This window comes from Geospiza fortis, unplaced genomic scaffold (assembly GCF_000277835.1).
Source record: "Geospiza fortis unplaced genomic scaffold, GeoFor_1.0 scaffold55, whole genome shotgun sequence".
In the NCBI taxonomy this organism is placed as follows: Eukaryota; Metazoa; Chordata; class Aves; order Passeriformes; family Thraupidae; genus Geospiza; species Geospiza fortis.
This window is the reverse complement of record NW_005054308.1, coordinates 7,739,447-7,766,172: the sequence shown is the minus strand read 5'-3', so window position 1 is coordinate 7,766,172 and position 26,726 is coordinate 7,739,447. Positions and strand designations below refer to the sequence as shown.

At 44.5% G+C, this 26,726-nt stretch overlaps 1 protein-coding gene across 2 annotated transcripts in view; it reads right to left on the bottom strand.

Annotated features, from left to right (window-relative positions):
• The window catches only part of SGCD (sarcoglycan delta), a 197,802-nt gene that overhangs the window by 118,474 nt on the left and 52,602 nt on the right, over window positions 1-26,726 (bottom strand). The window contains exons 1-2 of one of the 2 annotated variants that reach the window (XM_031055259.1): window positions 13,261-13,374; window positions 5,425-5,610 (exon numbers count right to left, since the gene is read on the bottom strand). In XM_031055259.1, the coding sequence (XP_030911119.1) occupies window positions 5,425-5,610 (186 nt within the window). In that variant the 5' untranslated portion in view covers window positions 13,261-13,374. Of the gene's footprint in view, window positions 1-5,424; window positions 5,611-13,260; window positions 13,375-26,726 lie in introns of those variants that run through there. The other variant, XM_005418761.2, reaches the window with a different exon arrangement.

Below are 26,726 nucleotides of genomic sequence, written 5' to 3'. Positions count from 1 at the left end.
CTCTTTCCTTAATAAAAATATAGTAATATTAATTCTAACTCCAGCCAATTTTAGCTGACTGATTACAGCTGCACCAGCAGAAGCTGAAAAGCTGATCAGAGTTCCTTCCCATGTTGGCCTTACCATTGCACCTAAGAGACCCCAGAGAAATCACGAAAAGGGAACATAAACAGAACAGTCATTTTCTTTTCTTCTGAGCCAATCTCTGATTAAAAAAAAAAAGAAATCAGAACAAAGTCTATTCCTTTAAATCATTAATAGAAGAATCCTGCCAGCTAGGGCAATGAGCTTTCCTAACTCTAATCCATCTTTACTGCTGTGTTATTACCCCACTGTTTTCCTGTAATTGAAATGTGGCAGGTAGTTTACACACAAGAGGGAGTAATTGTATTGGAAATAACTGTTCATAACCAAATTTTAAAAGCTCATTTTTCCTAGCAACTTTTAATAAAGAAAGCAAGATAATAATGATATTTAGCATTTGTGCCATCCACAGCAGCATTTTGTCTCTCTAAATTGCCAACATTTCATTCAACGTTGCTAAACCAGACCCCTTCAGCTATGAATGCAGCCTGAGGCAAAAAATGGGGAAAAAAACTGAACAATTGAAGCAATTTGTTCCTGTTCAATTAAAATAATAAAATATGGCTGAACTTCATGCTAAAGGGTGCAAACCTCATGTGGGTATGGAAGGAGAACCCAGAGGTGGCAGGGCTGTGGCCAGGGACCCCAGGCTGAGCCTGACCTGGCCAGGAGGGGAAGATCCCCCTCTCTGTGCCCCTGGAAGGTGGAAGGAGGGGGTCACTGCCTGCCCATTCCACTCTGCATCCCCCTGGAGCTGCACACACGGATGGCACAAGCAGCCTGCACAGCCTGGAAGCAGCACACGCAGGCACAGAATTATTTAGGTCAGAAAAGACCTCTAAGATCATTAAATCCAACTACTAACCCAGTACTGCCAATTCCACCCTAAACCCTGTCCCAAACTAGCACAGCTGCACATCTGTAAACATCTCCAGGGATGGTGCTCTCCCAGTCTGGAGGAACATGCAAAGTCTGGCTCCTGAATACCGAGCTGCAGAATATTTTATTTACAAAACTAGTCTGAAGCCTTTACTTTGGATGATTCTTAGAAGACAGCTCTCCAGGAATTTCAAGCCTTGCAGACTGATGGGGGGAAAATATTATTTTCTATTTATTACAGTTCAAAGTCCAGTAGAGCCTGCCAGTATATGACTACATATGCAAATAACTCCTACCCCAAAAAATACAATCCATAACAAGCAATAGGAGGACTGGGAAAATCAAAGGAAAAGCAAAAGGTCCTATATGGTTTGATGGGCAGACAAGTAGGTGGGTGTGTGACATTTAAATGCAGCCACAACAGGACACAGTCCTCATCTCTCCTGTTTAAAGCTCTGCCTGCTGCCTAACAGGCTATAAAGGGGTACTAATGCATAGTGCTTCAGACTCCTAACACCATTTAAAATACCAGGCATTGTGTGCTACCCTTGTGGAAAGAGGTCAGTGCACTGTCATTGCCCATTATCAGAGCTTTCTAGCTTTGGACTGCTTAAAATAAGGATATTGGTTTGCTGTGTTTATGTAAGCACATCTTTTCTTGTAATATTCAGAAACTAATACAACAGGAAGCTTTTTAAAAAATGCTTTAAGCTCACTAATAATAGGTGAAATAGAGACCCCCAGCACACCACTGGTGTGCAGCATAAAATATCTGTGCTAATATGCACAGTCATGGGCAGTGCTGCTGCTAGAGCTGCATCGTGGGCTGCTAATGCAGGTGGACCAGAAAAAGAAAGGCTGTTAAGAGCTCTCATTCCAGCTTTATAATTAAGTTGGGATTCACAAATCCATGCAGGGGCTGTGCCCACCTCAGCCAAGCTCTGGGCAGCTCGAGGTTGAGCCTGCCACAGCTGGAGGTTTAGACTGCCACAGCTGGACATTACGATCACCACAGCTGGAGGCTGAGCCCACCACAGCTGCAGGTGAGCCCTCTGCCACATTGGTGTGACTGCAGGAAGCTGCAGACTGAGTGGCTCAGTCACACACACAAGCCACAGGCAGTAACAGCACTTCCCCAAGCCCAGTATGTGCAACCACAGACTTAATGCCAGCCTTGTCCAAGATCTGAATGAAGCAGGGCACTCTGTATCTAAGTACCACTGGAAAGTTGAGTGCTGGATGGTGGTTTCTACCTCCATTAGGTTTAGGCCACCTTCAGGGTGCATTTGGGTTTCAACCAAATTGGTGGCTTTGGTCCAGATTCATTCTGTGGTTTGCCTTAAAAATCCAAGCAAGGTTTAGAGGCAGCAGCCTGGCCAGAGCTTCCTGCAGCCCCAGAGCAGCTCAGCCCTGCTGGAAATGAGCACAGCAAATGGATCTGGCCATGGAAACAGCTGTGGGACAGGCAGGTGACATCTGAGGTCCACTCTAGGCCTGTTTTTTATACAGCCTGTGCTGATAAAGGCATTTAAAACAAACAGAGTATCAAACAGTACATGAGAAATGAATGACTGTGCCAGAGGACAGAGCAGACAGTGACCAGCTGTCCCCACACAGGTGTGACACTGCTTTGACAGCCCTGTGTAAGAGGCAACAGCCCACATATACATTTGTTTAAGCCTGGAACATTAAAATAAAACCAAAACCTAGAATTAATTAGTGATGCTTGCTTGTTAATAGCCACTAATTGGAAGTTTATGGCTTGATTTCACAGGAGTTGTCACCAGGAGCACAAGCCAGGAGGGCAGGCAGAGGGCAGAGAAAGGGAGGCCAGGGCTGGACAGGGAAGTGGAGGGGATGGATACTGCCACAGCAAGCATGAGGAGGTGGTTTTTTTATCCTGAGATTGTCTTGCTTCATCTCTTTCCCCCTTCTCCACTCTCCACTCCCCACTATCAGCATTTAAAACACCCCTGAGTTTTCCTGAGCAGGTTTGCTGTGCTCATTAAAATACTGTGAGCACTTATTGGCTTTAATGAGCATCATTAAATTCTGGTAAGCACCAGGACTGTTCTGTGGAGTTGAACAGACTCAGGTTCTGGAAGGAGAGCTCAGGGGTAGGAAGACGCTAGAAATATTCCATTTTCCAGAAGAACAGAAACACAAACCTCCCTCTCCTTTCTGCTCAGCAAGCACTGGGGTAACTCAGACCTGCCAAGCAGCAGCTATTGCTTACTGACTGCTCAGATCACTCCTCTGCCCCAGAAGGACTCTCAGCTCCCCTTATCAGAACAGGAACAAATGAAAGATTTTTCCATATTTGCATCTGCTCATTTGATAATTTTCCTATGTTTGTTATTTAGAGATAAAAGTCTGCCTCTAAAAACTCACTTAGCCAAGTGGTTTTCTCAGCCTCAGGGAATGGTGCAGGAGGGATTGCAGAGCAGGATCCAAAGCAGCTGGCGACGTTGCAGGAGCAGCAGGAGATCAGGAGATGAATGGGTGCTTACTGGGGCAAGACTCACATTTTACATGCCCAGTTCTTGTATTTATTTCCAACTGGCTGTGCCAGAAACACTCACCCGGAGTAGTGTGGCCATGCCTACAACCATAAAGCTGCTCCCACTGCAGGACTCAGTAGCACCACCTGTGTTTTTATCACCAAATACTGTTCATCATCCACTAGCATTAGTAGATATGAATTAACTAAGCCATACACAAATATGCTTTACCCTGGAATAATCCCCAGTAATCCAAGGGCAAGTAGGGAAACAGAATCAGACAAGAAATTGAAGATCAGTGCATGGCTCTAAAAACCAGTCTGTATCCTATGGGGGGGGACAGAGCTGCTGGAAATGGGAGGTTTCTGCTCACATCCCTAGGATGTGGCACTTCAGCACCTGGCCTGCAAAATGCAGTGCATCATGAGAGGGCAGTGGTGGGGAAAGAGCACAGATGTTCACCTGACTTCCCAAGCAACCTGTAGAGAGCTGACTGACCACCACCAATTAGCAAAGATGCATGGGACTGAAGTTATGTCATTAGAAAGAAATAAAGCTGTATTCCTGAAAAGTGATAATTTGAAATCCTTTTGTTTTGTTCTTGGGTTGATACCCACAGCACTGCCTGCATGTTGAATGATCAACTCCTCCACCACCTCAGAAATATCTATTGCTCAACTCCATTAATCTAAAGAGCATGGTTCATCATGAAATGGGTATCAAAACAGCATCCATTTCACAAGATTAAACAACTGCTCTGGTTAAGCATTAATTGCTCCACTTTGGCCACTCTTTGCCTGCTCACAGGAGCTTTTTGTGGATTACTGCTTTATAATTGCCTGCTCCCTATGCACACAGGCACTGCAATCTTCTGTACACCTTGACAGCAACCTGGTTAGAGAAAATGAACACTGCACATTCCCCTGACACAGCATTTTATCTGCTGGGTACAGGAAGCCAGAGGTTGTTTATTCAACTTCTCATGGCCCATTAATGACATAATGCTGGCCACAGCTGTTTGGGACTGCACAAGACCAAAGCAGAGAAAGAAATGCCAAAAAAACTTCAAACATGCTGCTCATATCAGAGTCTGGCTGGGAAGGTACTTGGAAGTTGTCTAAGGAAGTGTAGTTACAGTTCCCTTGAGAAGTAAAACCAGGATTAAAGCTTCAGACTTGGTTTCTCCTGAAGACTCAAACAATCTTAAAATGAATAATCTCATCTGAACAAGGTGGCAATGACTACTTTGAAGGAGAGGTGACTGATAACTTCATTTTCACTCTGCCTGGTCAAATTATCTAGTGAAAAACAAGGCTGTGCCATACATAAAGGCTCCCAAGCCCTGGAAGGGGAAAGCTAACCCTGGCCAGGGAGTCTGAGCAGCAAGGGGGAGCTGCTCCAGGACTGATGTGCGCCAAGCACAGCAATACAAGGATAAGGACATGCTCCACCTGGGTACCACAGCCAGGGAGATACCCTGTAAATTTTATTTTATTTCATTTCATGATGCTTCCAGAACTACATCACCATGAATTTTCCCAAAGAAAAAAAGCGAATCAAGATTTTTGTCTTCCTGATCACAGAGAAAAGCAGAAAAAGTCTAAGAGAAAAGCTCAAACCCATTCCACATCCAAGTTCAAAATAACCAATTTAATTAATTTTAAAACACTTTATAATTGAAAATTGGGGATGGGTGGTGTATATTGTTTGCATAAATACATGTGTATATACATATACAGCAGATAAGAGGAACATGATTTGCAGGGCTGAGCTGATTCCTCAGCTTGGCAATATCCAGCAGAAAGAGAGGATCATAGTGTAAATTTGTTCCTCTCTATGAAAGGACTGTCCATGGCAATGAAACACCCCATTATTGAAGCTGTATCTGAAGCCATGCTCAGCAGAAAGACCAGCACCCTCCCCCATCTTCCCCAGACCTTCCAGGGTAACCCCTACTTACAATTGTGAAGTTCATAACCTTCAGAATCCAGATGGTCATAGCAAGGTTCACCAGGATTAAAATCATTAGGAGCAGCACAAAGAAATAGAGGCACCTCTTCCTCCAGCCATAAATCCCCACTTTGTATACCTGGGGTCCTTCCGAGGTCTGCATGGTGCTCCGTTGCGGGTACTGTTCCTGAGGCATCTGAAATGAGCACAAAGAGACAACCACGCGTGTTCAGGGCCAGGAAAGCCAGAGATAAAAACTGCTTCTGTCTGTGCCTCTTGGAGGGTTTGGGGTTTGTTTCAGAGTTTACCAGCTGGGCAGCAGCTCTTTGGATACCTTGGTTATTTTTCCTTCTGCCCGGTGTGCGCAGTAACAGACCAGGAGAGAATGTGATGTGTTAAATGTGTGTGAGTGTACTTATAAATACACGTAAGCACTCTGGCTGAAGGTATCCTATGGAAATCACTCTGGAGTGACTCTGCTCACAGCCCCAGGTTTTGCAAGGCAGGCACTCCAGGGCCTCGAAGGATCCTGAGGGGAAAATTCTGCATGCGTTTGGTAAAAGCAGTTGAGTTCAGCAGTTTGTTTGGAAGATGCAATATGACTTCTCAGAGGTTTAGTTAAAAAAAAAAATAAAATACCATCTCAAGTAAAATCAGTCCTTCCAACCAAAGACAAAAAAGGCAAAGGGGAAATGTTTGCTTTTCCTCTTTCTACACACCAATCTTGCCTAAAAAAGTGAAGCTGAAGTAAGGTTCTCCAGCTGCCACATCCCTAACAATTATCACAAATATCTGTGCTGGGAGGGAGGCTGGGAGGGAGGGAGGAAGGAAGGAAGGAAGGAAGGAAGGAAGGAAGGAAGGAAGGGAGGAAGGAAGGAAGGAAGGAAGGAAGGAAGGAAGGAAGGAAGGAGGGAAGGAGGGAAGGAGGGAAGGAGGGAAGGAAGGAAGGAAGGAAGGAATTCATGTTCTCACTCTCCATTTTCAGGTTGAGCAAAGCCACTTTCTCAGGCTTCCCCGGGGACCATTTCTTACATTTTCAGCTTATTTTGATGCACAGACCGAGGAGATCATCTCTAGTACCACAGAGTTTGCTGAATGTTTTGCATTTTAGACTCCAGACAGATAAGAAGCCACCAAACAGGTTCTTGCACTGTGGATTCAACACCACAAATGTCGTCCTCAGGGTTGCTGGCACTGATGTTTGTACGCAGAGAATTACAAAATTCACATCCCAGGAGGGAGCACTGTGTGTTCCCCTGTGGGAGTGTGATGTGCATGTCTGGAGTGAGGCAGTTTTAGGAATGAGCTGCTGCTCAGGGAGGGGAGCTGGGACACCAACAAACACAGGCTGGAGCAAAGCAGATCTTTTTACACTGCCACAACCACTCCAACCCGAACAAACTTGAACAGCAATAAATTACAGAGTTTCCTCTACCTGGGGGAAATTATAACTGCAACTACTGTACAGTCAAGGATTTTATTGCCTAATATTTTAACAGGATATCCTGGAGAGCACATATTAAATGCAGCTTCTCCCTTGGTGAAAAATGAATAAATTGCATTGCTAACCCTCTCAAACCATGGAAGAGATTTGACCAAGGAGAAACAATATGAAATACCCAGCTAAAAATACCCCTTTATTGCAAAACTTGTTTATTCACTGTATGTCTGCTTTTTTTCTTTACTTGCAGTTTCTAGGAGGGAGAAAATAGCATATCCAGCTGGGGCAAAACTTTACAAACATCAAAAGAATTTATAGCAACAGAACACGACCACAAAGAGCAACTTGCATCCATACAGTAGTCTGGTTTTGAGAATTTCTCTAGTTCTGATAAAATATTTAACTCACAGCTGCCTTAACAGAGATAGAGCAACTGAAGTACTACAACAAGTGTGATGAGCAAGACTTAGCAATACAGCATAAATTCATTACAAGAAAATAGCATGGCAATTGTAGATATCATGTTCTTTCTATACAAACTCTCACACAGCCACAATTAAGCAATATTTGGTTTCTAGCTAGTGTTCCCTGCCCAAACTGTAAATACTACCAACAAATTGCTCATGTCTGTAGTTCCTCAGGGAGAGAAGACAGGATGATGGACAGAGAGTGCTGAGGTGTGTTAAACAAATGAGCAGAACAAGAAAGTCTGCAAGGCTACTACCTATGGAACCAGCTATATCCACTATCAACAATCTGTACTCTATGCTAGTCATAATTGAAATTTTGGCAACTTTTCCTGACTCAAACATTGAAAAGAATTAAGGCACCAGACAAAAAAGTACTGCTTTGAAAGAATATCCAGTGGCTGCACTTGCTGCTGACACCTCCCTCCTTTCAATTACTGAACTAAGTGGAAAGGCTGCTGCTGCTTAATAGGATTTTTCATTTCTTCTTCAGGAAAATATTTAGGAAACACCACTTAATTCTGTAACAGTGGAGAAAAGATAATACTGAAACAAATACAGAAATTGGAAAAGAAGCATGCCTTCCAAAGGTCAAACTTTAAAGTGAGAGGGCTTAAATACACACATGCACAGTACTGGATCACCAGCACTGCATGAACAATCCCACCTACAACAGAAAAAAATGCAGCAGCCAAATCTTTGCAATTTAGCCACAGACAATGTGACTATGACAACAAAAATACAGCCTGGAATGTGGGAATTTCACCAAGGAGTTCTTGGTTATGCACAAAAAAAAGTACTACGTTTTTGCACTAAAGCTGTACACTGAGTCCTTACATACACCAACACTGCAAACAGGGCCTGAGACAGAATCCAGTCCACTTAGAAAAGCTATTCATCCTTTTGCTTTAGCACACCTTAGAGATATGGCCCATGACAAGAAAGATTTATTAGTTTTTTGAAGACAACTGGAAGAGCTCTGTCACTCCACCTGCTGATCTGCACAGGCTGCTCACAGAGTGCTTCTGCAAAGCTTCAGCACCTTCCTTCAGCAGAGCTAAACCAGGCTCAGCTGAAAGGCACCAGAAAGCAGAACTGGCTCTGAGCTTCCAAAATTCACACCAGAGCTCACCATTTAGGGCAAATCTTTGCTCCATGCCTCCCTCCCTCCTTCCACCTCCTTGGCAGCAAGTTCCTCACTCAGGGTGTGCAACCCACATCACCAATTGCTCAGGCAGAAAAGTGTTTGACATGCACAGGGATGAATTAACACCTTTCCCACATAAACACTGGCACTGTAACATTCCTGGCCACGCTGCCTCTGTAGGCTCAGGGAGGGCCATGAGCAGGGTGAGGTTTTACATAAGCAATCAATAATTCTCTGCTGTGGGGGTTTCTTTCATCAGCATTTGAAGGATGTATGTTTAATAACAGAACAATTTCAAGCTGCAAGAGGATGCAAGCTGGGAAGGCAGTTTCTATCTTATGGGCCCTCTTGAAATTTGCTGCTGGAAGTGTCCTGGAGCTCATGGAATCAGCTCATTGCTGCAGGAATGGCCCTGAGCCTTGCACAGCCAACACAGCATCTCCCCTGCCAGCCTGCCTGCCTATAAGTGAGGTGTAACAGCCTCATCAGAAAAACCAGCAGCATCTGACCCCAGGCTGACCTGAAACACGGAGATGGGAACACATTTCCAGAGATGAGAGAGGGGTTCAAATTCCCTCAGGTCTTGGACCTACATCTCCCATACCTGCCCTCTCTTTGTGTCCATATCACCAACATCCTCTTCTCTTTCTCTTTGTTTTCTGAAACAAAACCTTTTTCTTTTGGGTTGAAATGAGGGGGAAAAAAAAGCCCTAAAAACCTTCAGAGGTGCTCTCTGCCATATCACTGGAAGGCATTGTACTTGTATTCACTATCTGTAAATGCTCTGCAGATTCATCCTCTTTAATTTCTCTGTCTTTTAAGTGCACAGTATCCACCAGGTTCAAAAGAACAGACATTTCTGGAGTGTGACTGAGAACAAAATCTGGCGTGAAGAAGAGTGTTTTTAGCCATCTATCAACAGGACATTTTCCGTCTCCGCTCCCCATAAAAGTCTCTCAAGTTTGACACCCCCAGGTCCATTAATCCACCAGCAGCATGACCCAAATTTGATTTATGGCCATTTACATGGGTCAGACCACAGCCTGGGTCTCCATAAAAAGGATCGGGCTCTGGAAAATGACTTCTCACTTGCAGCATGGCCAGCAAGGGCTGAGTATTGGGGAACAGCCCATGGGATAAAATACTTGCTGGGATAGTTAAATCTCATAGCACTTTTCTCCAGGACTATCTAAGCCATGAAATTGGCCTCTGTGACTGTTATTGGTGTCCCCAAAGCTTAAATCTTTGCTGTCTGCTTGTCCCTCTATTTCTGTCAATAGTGCCTATCCCTCCATATGAAGAACAGTTCTTTCCTGAGTTGGGAACACCATCACCACTCAATGCCCATTTCTCAGGTATCACTGATGTGTGATACGTGGCCAAAGTGACAAAAAGTAAAAGGAAACATCCTAAGGAATGTTCTTTTCTTTTATGAGAAGTCTCTTTCAGTGACGTACACCACATGCAGTGTTAGTCAAACATCTGGCCTGATTCTGGCAAACATAAGCACATCAACAAGCTTTTTTTGATCTGTATTCCATCAGGGCACACTCTGCCCAGTCCTCTGGAACACACCTTTCTTTCCTCTTGCATCTTGTGGAAAATGGGCTCAGCACAGGCAGCTGGGGAGACCTTGGGGATTCATATTCTGGGAAAGCATCTCACTCAGACCCCTCAGGCTACTCCCCACCTCTAACATCTTGAAAGCTCTTGTAATTTCCCCAGCTGTTTGGGCTGGCAGCACTTCCACAACAAATGTGCTTGAGGGTAAGTGCACTGCAAGAACCTCAGTTTATAAACCAATAGCTTGGAGCAGATGGACTCAACCAAAAGCTGAACAATGGGACTGTCCTGTCCCTTCTCTGCATTCCAAGAGCACTCACAGTAAAACTCTAAACCTACTAGAATCTGCCAGAACAAACCAAAGTAACAGGCAGCTCCATCTCTGAATTGTACTTTCTAAGCCAAAAGCGATATTTTATTAGGCTGCAAGAATCTGTGAGCTATGTGATGTCACTATTGCTTCTCTTCTCTGAGAAGGACAGAAACATGTCTGCTTTTTTATTTATGACAGCCTCTTTTAAATTTTACACTTTTTCCTTGATAGCCAGCTTGTCTCAATACTTTCTTTCAGAATTTAGAAGAAAATGGAAAGCTAGCAAGGAAGAAAGAGTCTCTGCAGTGAGTCCTTTTATGTATCAAGCTAGTCAACAGAGAATGTCTTCCACAAAATGCCCCACAATTTGTGGTAAAAAATTCACGCTGCATGCAAACACCACACCAGCTCTGCTGCATTCACACTCTGCTTGCTTTGCACCACTCAGATGATGTGAAGCACTCGCAGCCTCTGTCCATCGGTGCCAAGTTTAGAAAAGCTCTTTCCCACCAGAGTGTCTCAAAGCAGGACGCACAAACATGAGAACTGCACCAAAATAGCCAGCAGCAGGTGTGACTGCAGGAGGCTGTGGGAACAGCAAGAGGGAAATCATCAACTGAGCTCCAATCAGAAAGCAAGCCACAGGAGGTGACACTTTGCAGACTCCTGCCCCAACACACTCTCACCCCACAGCACCAAGAAAAGAGATATGGCTTGTAGGAATGTGCAAAGCAGGATCATAATATGGATTTATACGGCTGGAACCCAACCAGCACGGCACAAATTGAGAACTGTGGGCTTGAGCATGTGCCAGGATCCAGAGTGCAGTCTCTGCAGTGTTCCTGCTCACACAAGTTAAAACTTGTTCTGCTGCATCTTCCATCTTCCCTCCACATGATGTGCCTTCTGTGCTAATCCATTTGTTCTTTTGCACTGACTCACTCTCTTTCTGGTTTGCTGCTGGGAAGGACCAGGAGAAGGGATACACGTATTAGGGTGTGCCAATGGCTCTCCTATCTGTCTGCTTCCAAAATCAAGAGGCTCTCTCCACTCTGCCCACACATGCACACATTCTTCAGTCCTCCTGGATTCAAAGCTTGAATGCTTGACCCAGGTGGAGCTGCACAAAGGGCACTGAGGAGGCTCAGCAGGAGCTGCCCAAGGCAGGGAGGAAACACCAGCTCCCATGGCCCTGGCTAAGATGGACAAATTCCAGCCTCTTCATATCTCTGGCTCTTCAAAGCTGACAATCACATGTGGGAGGTGGGATGCTGCATGATCAGAGGCAGGAACTTGAATTTTATTTTGTTTTTTTAACAATAAGCTTGTAGCTAGCAGTGAAGAAGATAACAGGCTGACTGCTTGCCTAAACTAACAGCTGCTGAGAAAAGCAATAGAGATCCAAGTCTGCAGGTAAGATGGCAACCTGTGAAGGCTCAAGAAGTTCCAGATCATGTAAGACCTTCCTTTAACAAAGCATTTTCACTGTGGTGGACTGTATGCAAAGCACATTTTGAGCTTATCAAGCCTCTTTATTTCCCTCATATGCCTCCCCCTTTCACAACTCATCTCTGTCCTTCCTGTCAATCCCTTTGCTTCCCCATCAGCCTCCAGAAGCCAGAATACATCCATGTCTCCTGTAGGATGCCCTTCCTGCACTCCAAATCCAGAGAGTTTTCATTTCACTCCAACAAACTCAACACACTTCAGCAGAATTACTGAGAGAAAGCTCTGGTCCTGCCACATTCTGGATCTGTTGCCCCTTGTCCCTGAATTTTTGGGGTGCTGAGTGACAGTTCGAGCCCTGCTGGGTACAGGCAAAGCAAACTGTGTGTCTGCTCCCATGAACCAGGCAGAGATTCTTAGCACCGTCCCACCGTATCATTTGATACCCTTAATTCATTCCTTGTTGAAAGGAAATAAAAAACAACACCACCACCATAAAACACAGCTAAAAAAGCATTTTCAACACATCAAATAACACTGCTCTGAAAATCCAAGGCAGAGGCAGTGGCAGAGGCAAGGAAGTTTGTGAGGCGAGGCGAGGCAGACTCCTCCTGACACCTCCATCCCTTGACGAACGCGCGCTCCCGAATCCCGAGCCCAAGCCTGCCATATAAGGTGCTGATATCTCTGCAAAGGCAAGACAAGCTTTAATGCTGCAACTAAAAGGATGAGAGAACATTGCCTAAATCTGGCAGGTCCCTAAAGAGGGAGTGAGCTTTTCATCATAAATGTTTCTTCAGTTATTTGGGGAAAGAAACGCAAATCGGAAGAGAAGTTGCAGAGAGAACAGCCCCTAAATTAATGTTTTCCCTCCTAATCTTCTCTACGTGGCTTCTGACCGTGCTGCCTGTTGCAGTTTGCTCATGCTTTATAAGATACAGGAAAAAAAATATGCAGACAAATCACAAGGCAGTGATTATTACTGAGTTGCTGCCTCTCTTCATAAGCTCGCTGTACCAGGAATTGGCAAACAACCCCCAGACAAACATGCTTTCAACTCATTAAACAACTACAATACAATGCACTTATAAACGTATTTACTGTAACTGAGTCGCATTTTTCATCCAAATATCTGACTGACACATGGTCCAGAGCCAACCTTTCAGCAGCTTCTGGTTATACACAGACTTGCTCCCCAAAAAGAAAAAGTTGGGGATTATTTGGGTGCAGCATTCCCTCAGCCAGAGACGCGGCGCGGGCGTCGCTTTGCCTGCAGCTTTACTATCGACACAAATTTAGCCAGAAACCACCACCCAGCCTCAGACTGCTCCCAACCCTTCGCAAATATGCCACAACTCCCCACTCTTGACTCTTTTTTTTTGCTGTAAGCAGCAGTGTGAAAGCAAGAAGCCCCTTTGCAGAGGCACAAAAGGAGGCGAATCCGCGGGATGGAGCAGGGCAGCTCTTACCTCTCCCTTGGGATGGATGAACGGCCAGCGGGTGCAGGAGCCTGGGGAAGATGCAGCTCAGCCTTCAGAGCAGCACGAGGCCTGGCCTGTGCTCATGAGCTGCCCCTGTCAGATTTTCCAACAGCAGAACTGCAGCCAAGTCCCTGCCCATGCCTGAAGAATTTCCTGAACAGCATTCCCGTTCTTTTTCTAACTGCTTTGAAACCACACTGTCTGTACTTCAATAAGGCTTTGTCAGGCCAAGTTACAGCTACTGGGCTGGCTCCAGCAAGCAATTGAAAACACATGTGTTTTGCATTAAAAGCCCCCTTCTGCCTGCACACATTCAGACACAGACACCCCCGTCTGCACCCAGCCCCGGAGCCTGCCTGCCCTGCCTTCGCTGCCATTTCGGTCAAAAGGAATAAAGGGATTATGTTGGTGGAGATTTTCTTTGGGAGAAGGAAAAACGGGGTGGGAGGGATCCCATTCCCACTGGTAACACCTCACCCTGCCTCCTGTGCTTTGCTGGTGCCATGGGCACCCAGGTGAACAGCCAGCTTTGCCAAATCCCAGCAAGCAAGGAAGCACAGGAGATAAAATTTCAGTTCACCACTACTCTCCCCTTACCTTTGCCTCTGTCTCTTCTAAAACTATGAGAAAAGAAAGCGTATTTTTAGCATCTCTAGACTCAGTTCAGCACATCAGAACTGTATCCTAATCTTGACACATACTCCTGTATCTGCTTATACTAAAAATAATACAACTATTTTTGAGTACTTTCATCCCTCTCTCTGCTTTCCAGCTGTCCTAACCTTTATAACCCAAAATATTTTAAGCACCTTGCATCTCTTTTCAAAGAGCATTAACACCGCTCTGGCATTGGCTTAAGGAAAAGAAATAGAAGATATAATGTTATACCTTTAATCAGAACGGGTCCCAGTTCTTAATATCTGTAATCATTTCCAGGCAGCACCATGGGTCAGGGCAGCAAGCGTGGGCTCTGCAGCTGGGGATGCCCTGTGCCTGGCATGTGCCTGGCAAGCAGAGCTGGAGTAGATGTAGAAGCACACATGGATGTCCCCCTTATTCCACCACGGCTGAGTCCCACCAAAGATGAAACACAGCAGCAGAGTTGTCAAGGTAACAATATAGAAAAGAGACAGTTTAAAGAGAGAGAGAGAGATTTTCCTCTCCTAATGCTCCTTTTCAAACTGTGCACTCCACTTCTTTGGGGTTATTCTGTTCTGTGGTTTGCAGAGGTGTGGTGGGCAGGTGAAGTGTTTACAAGGGATAAAGGCAGTGGCGATTAGAAGTAAAGGGAGCTCTGATCCAGCACTCTCTGAAGGCAGAGGAAGCCTGCTGCCTTCCTGTGGCTTCAGTCCATGGCAAGGACTCATTCACCCACAGGAATGTGAGATCTGCCTTTCACCCATCATCTGTGAGATCTTACAAAACCCACGTGGGATGGAAAGCCTGCAGTTCATCCACCCAAGCTGCTGTGAGAGCTGCTGTGGCCACACCATGCCTGGCTCTTGCCTGCACTCTGCCCTGCTACCAAAATGCTGTTTCCTTCTTCCTGCACAGAGCCACACAGGGGTCAGCAGCACTGCCCTCATGCACAGGCCAGATGTGAGCAGCCTGGAGCAGCCCCCAAGCTGAAAATCAGCGGGGATGGATCCAGACTAGGATGCTGTTCTGCAGAAGATAGGATGAAACTACACAGTCATCCTGCCTCAGTTTGCAAGACCTCCAAACAAAAGGCGAGCACACACACAACCACTGGTGGTGGCATTTCACATCTATTTGCACAGCTTGTGAGGAGTCAGCTTGTGCCAGAGCAGAAATCCGGATCACAGATCACAAGAACTGTCTGTGCAGCTCAGAGTCTCCCCAACAAACTGCCACAGCCATGGCAATACTCTTTGGGTTGGCAACCAGCAACAGCTGAAACCAAAGGCGCCTGTACCAAAGTCTCTTGGTATAAATAAGCTGAAACAGAAAAATATGAACTGCAGATTCACATAATTAGATTTTCAGTTGTACAAGACAATCAGGCATCTGCAGAGCTGTTTGCAAGATGATAGCAGCCCGTGCCTTCTGTCTTAAATTTCCCTGTGGTCTTTATTCAGCAAACCAGCTATGGATAGGGCAGGCAGTAACTTCAGCGGCTCGCCGTGTGTTTTGAGTTAAGCACATGCTTTAGTGCTTTGTGGTCCAGGACTTTTTATGGCAGCCTGGCTCTGGCAGGATCATTAGTCCAATCATTTAAAACATGGCAGTACAGCACTTTGAGATTACCCAGTTCTTTACATAAATACAGTAAATCAGTGGGTTTCAAATTTTTCTCGCTGTGCAGACCCCTAAATATTTGACAGAGGTGGTGCCTACTCCTGTAATCATTTCACAGAGAGAGATTCCCACTTACCTTACAAAACCCCCTCTTAACTTGTCATTTTCCCCTGGGGATAGTCCCCAGGCCTCCCATACGTCTGTGGCCCACAGGCTGGAAACTGCTGCCGGAGATAACTTAATCCCTTATTAAAAATCTAAATGATCTCTCCTGTTTATGTGATGTACTTTCTATCTTCAGAATATTTATGCGAGCTAGCAGCATGCTGGCAGGTAGAGACATGGGGAGGTGACAGCATTAATACTGCATTTTTTCCACTGGCATAATTAGTAGGCCAAGTCTATAAATATTTACATTAAATCTGTCAGGCATCACACCAACCTCACTGATAACTTCAGGGGTGTCTTACTGTAAACTGCATTAATGCCTCACTATTTTGTCATCAAGTAACACATAAAATGCTCCTTCAAGCTAAGCCACTTTGAGTAGGTTGTTTTTATCTCTTTCTCATTTGGGTGCAGGGTTTAAAGACACTCCAAGCATCACAACTGTGGCTCCGGGACTGTTCTATTTTTCTGTTATTGAGCTATCATTTGTATTAGTGCCAGCACGACCAAAAATATATGAACCTTGCAAGCATAAACCTTAAGTTGATGTCGACATAACTATCTGTGTAACTGCTATTATTCCTCAGAACTGGCAGGGTTATGAGGATTAAAAAAACCTACTAGAGCTCTTTGGGAAGATGAAAACAAATTAACCCCCCTCAAAGCTTCAGTATCTTTGCAGCGGGAGACTGCACATAGGGACTTCCATTTTGTGCAGGGCATCCAATCCACCTGGATCCATGAAATTCTACACTATGAAGAGACCTATAAAAGACAGGAAGGAAAGTTCCTTCTCTACCATTAATATCTGCCCTCACTTTCGACAGCATTTTCTAGAAGCAGCTGGAAATTATCTAATATTTACTGCTGAATTATCAATATTCATAATTAATTTCATTTAACAAATAATATCTATTTGAATGCAAAATGAAACTTGAGATTTTCACGCTGTGCAGATTTCCAGGAACTCTCTCAAGCATTCCCCAAACCTTCCTAAAAAATTCAGGGCAAACCAAATATGCAGAAAGAATCAGCATGTAAACACAGGTGTGGGTGCACCTGGAGTGGAGGAAGAAGTCAAAATGAAAATTTTATTATCTGAAATAATTAAGCAATCCCTTGGTTTGAGCTTTCCCTCCAAATTATTTCTTTTAAAATCCATTAAATCTCTCAAAGTATCACAATAGAATATATATAAATGTTTAAATATTTTTAATGTCTCAACTGAAAGAAATCATCTGCCAAATTATTATTATTTTAAATCACCCTCAGCCTTGGAGCCTTTTAAGAGATCTCTGGAGTACCTGTGTGCAAAGGGAGAAGCCAAGACTCATTTCAGCTCCATCTCCTTAAATGCAGAATTAAGGGAGCTGATGGATTAGGAAGTTAACTATTTTGGGTCAGGAGCAGCAAGCTGAGGGAAGGCAGCTCTTGCCATTCCTGATGGATTCACCCAGCCCTGAGCATGCAGAGAGGATGGAGGGCAACGCCATGAGACGAGGAGGGGGTTCCCCAAACTTGTGTGGGGAGTGGCAGTAGGGGTGGAATGCTGCAGGGAAGGGACAAAACCCTTCCCTGTGTGTGCAGGGAGTGATTCTGACTTGATGGCAGGGAGCAAAACCCTGTTTGAGTGCTGGGAGTGCTGAAGGCACACAGGTCATCAAGCAATCACACAGGGCTGAGATGGACTTGTTGGACAAGTGCAAAGAAAATGGGAGAAGATGAAATGTGTGTGTGTGTGTGTGTGTGTGTGTGTGTGTGTGTGTGTTTGTGTGTGTGTGTTTGAACATGGCTGTGTGCTGGAACAGCCAGACCTGCAGTGCCTGCATCCCCCTACACCCTCACCCACTGCTCCAGTTTCTTCACAGGAGATAAATATGGCTACTTTCTAGAAAGAAGTATAAATATAGGACTGGTCATGAGATGCAAGATCTGCTGATTCTTGGAGACTAAAGAAAAAGAGGGACAGAGCTGCTCTTGCAGAGAGGCGTTCCAAGGATGCTCTAAATTTCATGCAGATGAGAAACTCCAGGATCAGCACAGGTGACCCTGATACCCATGACACTGACTTACTTAGATCTGAGTACTAAATTTCCCCCTTCTATTCATCCCAGACTTAGCAAACATAACATAAGCAATAACATAAGCAAATCAAAGCAAACACAACAAAAAGTCCTGGTTTCATAGTAATGTTACAGGTGAGCTGGGCAACAGCAGGTCAGGGCAGGAGTCAGTGTTGCTTGCACAAGGCCAAAAACACAACAGGAGTTCAAGAGAAGGACTGAGCTTTTATGAGAGGCCAGACTCAGAGAGCTGCTGCTCAGGGTCTGGAGTTCAGAAACATCCACATCTCTGCTGCTGCTATGAGACAAGGATCAAAGTGGCAAAAAAAAGTCATCACCAAAGGCACCTTCCAGTGCACAGGCTCAGGAGAGCTGTCAGCAAGGGAGGGTGGGAGGATGGAAGTACCCAGCACGCCAGAACTACAGCAGGCTCGTGTTCCCCAGTGCACACATTGATGTGCAACACCTACACTGAGAGCAGCCTGCTCCTTTCTCCTAAGGCTCTTTTCTCCTTAGGGTCCAAACCTGCAGACCCCCTGAGCCCATTTGCAGCCTGCAGTGTTCCCAACCCTAAAGCTCTGTGCCGTGCTCCTTTCCCCACAAAAGCTGCACAGTGTTCACCTGTCAGCCAAAAAAGCCACAGCCAGGACCTCACCCAGCCCACCCCTCTACCCCAGCTGCTGCTTCGTAATTATTTTGATGATTTCAGCCATTTTCAGGCTCTTCTCAGAAATAATTTAAGGCCAGCAGAGCTTGTTAATAGGTAGAATGGAAAGTGTTCCTTTTCATTTCTCTGGCAACATTAATGTAATTATCCTGAATAATTCTCAAACTACGTGGGCTGTAATTTCAAGGCAATATTACCATTACAGAGCCCTGTTCTTCCAGCCAGCATGTGTCATACTTCCCATCCAGAGGTTATTTATCAATAATCAGAAAGGTCTTCATTTACAAACAATAGGGTCTCTCCATTTGCAGCACTACAAGGGTGCAGGATGGGTGTCACCAGGCAAAAAGATGTGCCATGTTCCTGGCTTCTACTCCTCTGGCATAAGAAATGCAAGGGGGAAAAAAAAAACCCACTGCAAAGATTAATTCCGTACAGATATAAGAGCAAATATTCAGTTGGCAAGGCCAATAATTGTTCTACTATTAAAGTCTTAACAGTATCCAAATTCATTACTCTTATCTGAGCAGCCTCAGGCTCCGTTCTTTCAGAAATTAGGTTCAAGGCACAGAGCTGCTCTCTGAGCTTTGCTTAGATATGGGCCCTGACCACGACACCGCCACCTCAGCCTGCAATAATCATCTTCTGGGGGAACATTTCAGTTTCTCTGCTGGGTCTGTTGTAGTGGAGAGTTTCTGAGTATGGACGTGCCACTCTTAGATTTGATGCAGAGCAGTTTCTGGTCAGGCAGAGCTGTTCAGCAGCCTGTGCTCATCACAGCCTTTCCCTTTCCAACCCAGACTATTTTTATTCTGTCAAGAAAGAAGCTCTGCTTGTACTTACAGTTAGGTATCCTATTATATCACAAAGTTTAGCATCACCCGATGCTCCCAAATTTGGCTCCACAGAACAATTTCCGTGGGCAGCAGATCAGTATTTTCTCCAAGCAATTAGCAGGACTCTTGCAGAACACTAACGAGGCGGCCTGTCAGCCCAGGACAGAGCCATCTGTTTTAACGAGCTCTGGCGTGTCATTCTGGACAGCAACACTTCTGCATGACCCTGTGAGACTCCTGAGATGGGCAGCAGTGACCTTCATCCATAATATCTGACCAAAGGAGAACTCTTGCCCTCCTCCTCCTCCTCCTGTGGCAGCATTAGGCTCTCACCAACAGGCTAAAACTATCCAGATCACACTAGATATAGCTGAAGACATTTTTTACCACCATGAGGGTGGCGAGGCACCAGAACATGCTGCCCAGAGAGGTCCCTGCAAACTTTCAAAGCCATGTTGGACAGGATTTTGGCCAATGTGATGTAGTTGAAGATGTCCCTGCTCATTGCTGAGGGCTTGGCCCAGATGACCTCTAAAGGTCCCTCCCAACCCAAACCATTCTGTGATTCTAAAACCTGATGTACAACATCCACCCTGGAACAAGCAGCAAGGAGACCACAGATCTGGTAACCAAAATAGTGAGCAATCTTTGGCCAAATTTTGCAAATTCTTTCTCTCTGCTTATATTCTGCAAGAGGTGCTAAGGCACGTGCCGTTCATAAAGCAGCTCCTGACAGAATGCAGACACTTGGAGCTGTAGCACATTAAAGAATGATTGTGCTGATATATAAACAAACACACACACACTCTCACATATTTTAAGTTTCAACTGAGAATACTGGGGAAGGTTTAAAAAGCTAATTCCTTAAAATTAAGCTACACTGAGATTGTGTCACAAGGAAGGAAAAAACAATGCAATGGCTTCAGAAATAAATGCATGCTTTTATGTCAGTAATTACACCTGACCTTTGCCAGAGAACTCAGTATGGCAGAGACATATTGGTGAGAATGTGTACTCCAGGGATCATGAAAAGGCCATTGTACAAAAATTCCAGACCTGGATTTCTCTACAGAGATACACTCGAGGGCCTCTCAATCTCAGTATCTCTGCTTCCGTTATTGGCAGGTCATCACAAAGGGTAAAAAGGCATTTAATTGCAAAATCCCTTTATTTCTGTAGCTATTACCTCTCAGTTTCTGAGAGGATTCCTTGTGCTCTCCTACACCTAAGCAGGTTTTGGAGCCTGGGCTAGGAGGATTTCCTGCATGTTCAACAGCATCAATAAAGGTTGCAAACATCCAAGAGAGTTGCTGAGACCATTTGCACTTGGTCTGCTCTCCTCTTCCAAACATTTATCTGATTCAGCAGCTGGTGAGCTTTAACCCTCACTGCAATGTCAGAGGGCTGCTGCTCCCAAATCTCTGTGACCCCAAGAGTCATGCTAAAGGTGCCTGTAACAAGGTTTGTTCCCTTCAGAGTACAGAAGAGAGAATCAAATGTCCTGTCCCCCCCCTCCACAGAGCCAGAATACAATTTGGTTTTGGCATTGTCTCTCTATCCTACAACCTCACAGCTCTGGTGTTGGATTCCTTGTGAGCACAGAGACCCCAGCAGCACCACACTGCAGGAATCTTCACTGCAGAGGTACAGGAATGGAATGAAGTTCCTCTTGCAATACTCATCTCCACATGGCAGAAAAATAAGAGGCTCATTTTGTGACTCCTCTGTGTGAGCAAAACATCCTGTGGTTTGGCAGCAACAGGATCTTCTTTTCATGAGTAGGACACAGGGAAAACCTTGCCACATTCGTGTATTTTGAAGTGGAATTTCATCACTGCTGTGATTAATGTCAACATCATTTCTGCCCTAAATTCTCCATTCCCTCAGGCTAAAAATACCTTCCTGGATTTCTTGGTATTATCCAATAAGAATCACAAAGGGAGAGAGGGCAAGGAGAGGAAAGGAGAGAGTGGTGCTTTTTGTCTTTCATCCAGACTTTGTTTTTGGGCAAAGTAGCTGTCAGGGAGGTAAGAGAGATGTTCCAAAAAAGTGAGGGATTTTACTTGCCCACATTTCTCCCCAGGTTATGACAAAAGTTTATGTAGATGCTTCTCAAAGAATAGAAGAGTTTTCATCTTATGCCTCACTCAGAGCTAAATTTACAATTATAGTTTCTGAAGTCGCTAACTGCTAATTTTAAAAAGCTTATTTGCTTCTGCTTTTTTTTTTTAATATTTTTTAATAAGTGCCCTGTGCCTCATTTTCCAGATTTGCCCCACCTTCTCCATTTCTGTGGGTTAGGGACATGCTGAAGCTGGTAAACTCCCCCTCGACAAAAGCAGGAAACATGAGAAGTGAAAAATTAAATCCCTTTCCTACAAACCCCATTCCCAAATACAAAGATGAGGGTCTAGAGGGGAAGCCCTCTGAGAAGCAGCTGAGGTCACCAGGTTTGGTCAGCTTGGAGAAGAGGACACTGACGTCAGACCTCACCAGGGACTGCAGCTCTTAGGGACAGCTCGGATCTCTGCTCTGTGTGACAGTGACACCCTGGGAAGGGCTGGAGCTGTGCCAGGGGAGATTCAGCATGGAGATCAGGGAAAGGTTCTTCCCCCAGAGGGTGCTGGGCACTGCCCAGGCTCTCCGGGGAATGGGCACAGCCCTGAGGCTGCCAGAGCTCCAGGAGTGTTTGCACAGTGCTCTCCAGCACAGGGTGGGATTTTCTGGGATTGTCCTGCGCAGGGCCAGGAGCTGGACCTCGATGATCCTTGTGGATATTCTGTGATTCTACAGTTCTAATCAATGGCTGGGTGTTTTTGTAACCCCTTACTTTACTGGAGACCAGCACAAGAGAAATCAATGCAGAGCATTTACCCTCAACTGTCTGTGAAAATAAACACATGTATTTAAGCAGTGTGATCTTTAAATCACAAAAAATGCATTGTAGCAGTGGAGTTAGATGTGAATTCTGCACCAACTGTTTCTCAGTTCCAGAGCATCTGGCAGGAGCAGCACTGGGCTATGTTCACATCAGTGCTGCTGAGCAAAGCCTCCCCCTCTCACCCTGCAGCTATTTATCATCATCATCATCCTCACACAAATCTGGGAGCAGCTTAGCAGGGTGGCACAGAAGTCTCCATCCTGGCTGCCACATGGAGGTTAAAGTGATCTGCCTGGAGCACAGGAGCACAGCCTGAGCCTTTCTTGTCACCTCAATCACTCAGGTGGTTCCTGGGCTGGAATGGGAGCAGGTGGGGGAACACGTGTTGGGAGCACGGTCTGGAACAGTCACTGAGTTTTATGGGTTCATCATCCCAACACATAAACCTTCTCCCAGCAGGGCTCCTTCTCACTTCCCTGTTTTTATTATTGTACAGCAAGATCTGAACAGCAAATCCTCAAAGGTTAACAGGCCTGTCCAGAAAGTGCAAGAAACAGACAGGCTACAGTCCATGAATTTTAATGCTCTACATGACAACAACATCCTATTTCTGTACTGGAGAGCAGCCCACAATCAGCACTATTTCAGTAATTGGGAGAGATGACAGAGGCCAAGGAAAGGTGCAATAACAGCTGTAAGACAACCTACCTGCAAATAATAGCAGAAGACCACCATAAAGATAGGATGGCAGAGAGGGGAAATAACACAGCAGAGAAACCCCAGCAAGGGCACCTCCACCTGCAAAAGCCTGTTGCTGTGCTGCAGCAGGTCAGCACGTTTCAGATGGTGATCCCCATGGGAAATTGGTCCATCTTCCTTCCAGAGGAAGCCCTGGTGGTGTCCACTTAAATGCCACCTTCATGCTGCAAGTTACAGGTTGCTGCAAGCAAAAGGACAGAAATGCACCAACACACTTCCCTCATCCACTGGATGCAGAATCTGGCCTTGTGTTTTGAAGGAAGGAATGCTTGCAGGTCCTGAAACACCTCTAAACCAACGTGCCTTAGGAGGTATTAAAAAGAGAAGAAAAGAAAGCTGGCTACCTGTGTTCAGCTCCTTACTCACTGCAGTGAGTCTGCACCACAAAAATGCCTCTTACACCAGGACCCAGAGAGTGCTTAGCCCTTTCTGTCCCTAATTATTTGCATTTCTATATAAAGACAACCCCAAGGATTCCTTAAAGATAAAATTTGTCACAATTAGGTGTTGGCATTTCTTCATAATTGCCTAAAATACTTCAATCTCAAGGAAATGTGGTTGAAAATGCAGGAAAATTATGCTGATTAGTTGCTCATAATTAGATAGATTGAATAAAACCTGGTGCTTAGCATGTTTTGCATTTATATAGTCTTTATAGAAAATTAACCTCAAAGATATCTCTATCATTTTTTAGTCCTTTGCTATCAAGCATGTTGGATCTGCAAAGGATCATCTTCATAAACAGACACCTCCTGAGGATTGCTTAAAATCATTACTGTGCCCACAAAACTGTTCCCCCAGCACTCCACTTCTCCCTTCTGCTATTTATGAATAACCCTTCTGGTTATTTATGAAGGAAATAAGTCTTATTTCTACGGTGGGGAGAATGTGGAGGAAAAATAAAAAAAAAAAGCATTGTCCCCCTGCTCCAGATGTCTTTCAACTAGCATTTGTCCAAAACTTTTGCTCAAAATGTTACCTACTTCTTGAATCTAAAAGCAAGGACAAATATGTACATCTCAGTACAAAAGATGTCTTCCCCAGGGAGCGCTGATGAAGATAAAACCACTGGCAGACCCATAAACCCTGCTGCCAAAGGCTATGGATGGATCTGAATGAAACTTCACAATGAAACTTGTGGATGAAACTTCTTTCTTCTGGTCCAGATAAAGAAAATCCCTAGGACTGACTGTTTTCCTAAGCAAAATGGCCCCTTGTCATGCAAGTCCTGTTAATTTTCTTGGAGCACACAAAATTAGCTAAAAATGCTTATGTAGACTAAAAAAGACAAAAGATATTTATGGAGCTTCTTTCTCTGCAAAGCAGTCAAATATGTCTTCAACCCTATATGTAAGCACCCCTATTTACTACTCTGAGTATCTGCATTTTTTCTCTCTGTGTGAGACATTTTTCTTCTCCCTTCAGAGCACCATCCTCCTTTCTAAGCCAGGAGAATATGAAATAAATATGGTTCTGCATATAAACAGTGCACAATATAACAGAGCTTCTAAATTCAGAGTCAGCCGAAAATATCAAGTTTTTCTTTCTCAGTGATTGATGCCCTCTAGAAGAAATAATAATTATATGGCACAAGGAGGAGGAAAAAAAGCATGTTGAATAATATAAGCATTTAGTCAAATCATAACTGAAACACTGAGGGGAAAAAATGCTTTAAAACTGCTTAGCCAGAAAAAGACAGCATTATCTGTAAAATGGATGAAAAATAAACCCCCTCCAATAAGAAAAGAAGTTCAGAAATTTGTTATACGCTAATGCCATCTACCAGACATCAGTGGAAGTAACAGAGAGAAGTGTCAGAGAAACAACAAATACAACAGGGATTAAGTGAGTACTTGTGCACAGCCTCAGGTCTTTATTTTCTTAGCAAGTACTAAATTCCAAACCTTTTCTTTCTTTCTTTCTTAGAGAAAGGACTCCAGGGCATCCATGAATGCAAATATTTATCATTTATTTTAATTGGCAAGGCTGCAGAATAATCTTTGAAATTCCCCTTCCAACACAACTTTGAGGCACAATATTTAACTACACAACTTTGAACTGTTGTTATTTTTCTCTTGCAAGCTGATATTCTCTTATGCAATGACAAAACCCTTATTTTGTGTCAAATTCCTCATTGTCTCAGGGCCTCTTCAGCCTGCCCTGATTGTCTTGATCAGTGAGTCCAAACTCAAAGAGATTTACAAGTGGTTACACTGACAATTTAATCTCAATCTTTACCTGGATGTGGAGTTTCCAAGGGCTGTCTGATCACTGTAAAGGGATTTTTACTTCTCTTCTAGTCCCAAATGGCCCCTGATTTACAGCCAGCTCCAAACAACGCCCCAAGGAGTTGTGCCAAACTTTAACAACTCAGTTGCTTTCCTAGGAGAAAGTTTTCCACCTCCACTGAGGATGTGCTTTTCCATCCAAAACCTTGGGTTTTACCAGTATCCATCAATGTTCCTTTTGGACATCCACCAGAAATAAACAGCCTGTTCATTCTCAAAACTGAAAAACAGATACAGGTGCAAAATCTGCCGCTGCCATGGCATAGACACAGTGTCCATCTGCTGATGCAGAAAGTGGGAGATAGATAAAGCCACACCTAAAACCAGCAGAGCACAACGTGGACCTGAAGCATTTTGAGAGGCTCAAGAACACTTTCATTTCAAAAGGAACACCATCTATAGATGTGTTTGGTCTTCCAGACAAAACCTCATTTCTTCCTGAACTTACCTACCCCAAACTTCTACCTAAACTTACCCCAAACTAATGAGATTTGTTAAACTTTCAGTCCTTAACATCTCTTCAGGAAAATATTCCAGAAATTCTGACAATTGGAAAGAATCTAATTTTCTGTTTAAATGTATTCAGATCAACAACATCTCTTTGCATTCAATTTACCCTTTTCTTTTAACCCCTCAAAAGAACGCCACAGTTTTCAGAAGTATTTACAGATTGCAACTAACAGAGGCACTGCCCAGAAATTCTGCCAGTATTTGTCTCTTTCTGTTCTTCCAGAAGGGCAGAAACAAAAGCTTTTTAGTTGTTACACTTGGTCTGTGTCTACAAGGGAAAGGTTCACTATGAAGCCATGCTGAATAGCCACTGATTAAGAAATTGCAGCAGTTCTAGGAGCTGCTGTTGAGATTCAAGGTGAGAGGAATTACACTGAGCTGGAGTTAGCTGGCAGTGCACAAAGAGGAATTTCCATGTTGTCAAAAATCTTCCACCGTGTCTGATTCTGGCATTATTTCCTACTGGCTTGCTAAGAAAAAACGAGCCCTCATCACACTCCTCTGGTGCTTTCTTTGCTCCTTGGATGAATATTCTGTGAGTGCAAATAAAATGTTCAACAGCAGCAATTTATTTTCTGTCTCTCACAGGAAGGGCTGGAGGCAGCCCTCAGGAGCTGGAAGGAAATTTTCACAGCCAAGCCTCCCTGCCAGCTCCCAGTTCCTCTCCTCCTCCTGCACATTTTCTGTGAGATCCCAGCCACAAGGCCACACCAACGTGTGTCCTGTCCCACTGCTTCAAATGTCTTTCAACCAGCATTTGTCCAAAACTTTTGCTCAAAATGTTACCTGCTTCCCCATGGAGCACTGATGTAGATAAAACCACTGGCAGACCCATAAACCCTGTTGCCAAAGGTTACTTGGGGATGAAACTTCCTTCTCCTGGTCCAGATTAAGAAAATCCCTAGGACTGACTGCTTTCCTATGCAAAATGGCCCCTTGCCAGCAGTTCTAGGAGCTGCTGTTGATTCAAGGTGAGAGGAATTGCACCAAGCTGGAGTTAGCTGGCAGTGCACTAAGAGGAAA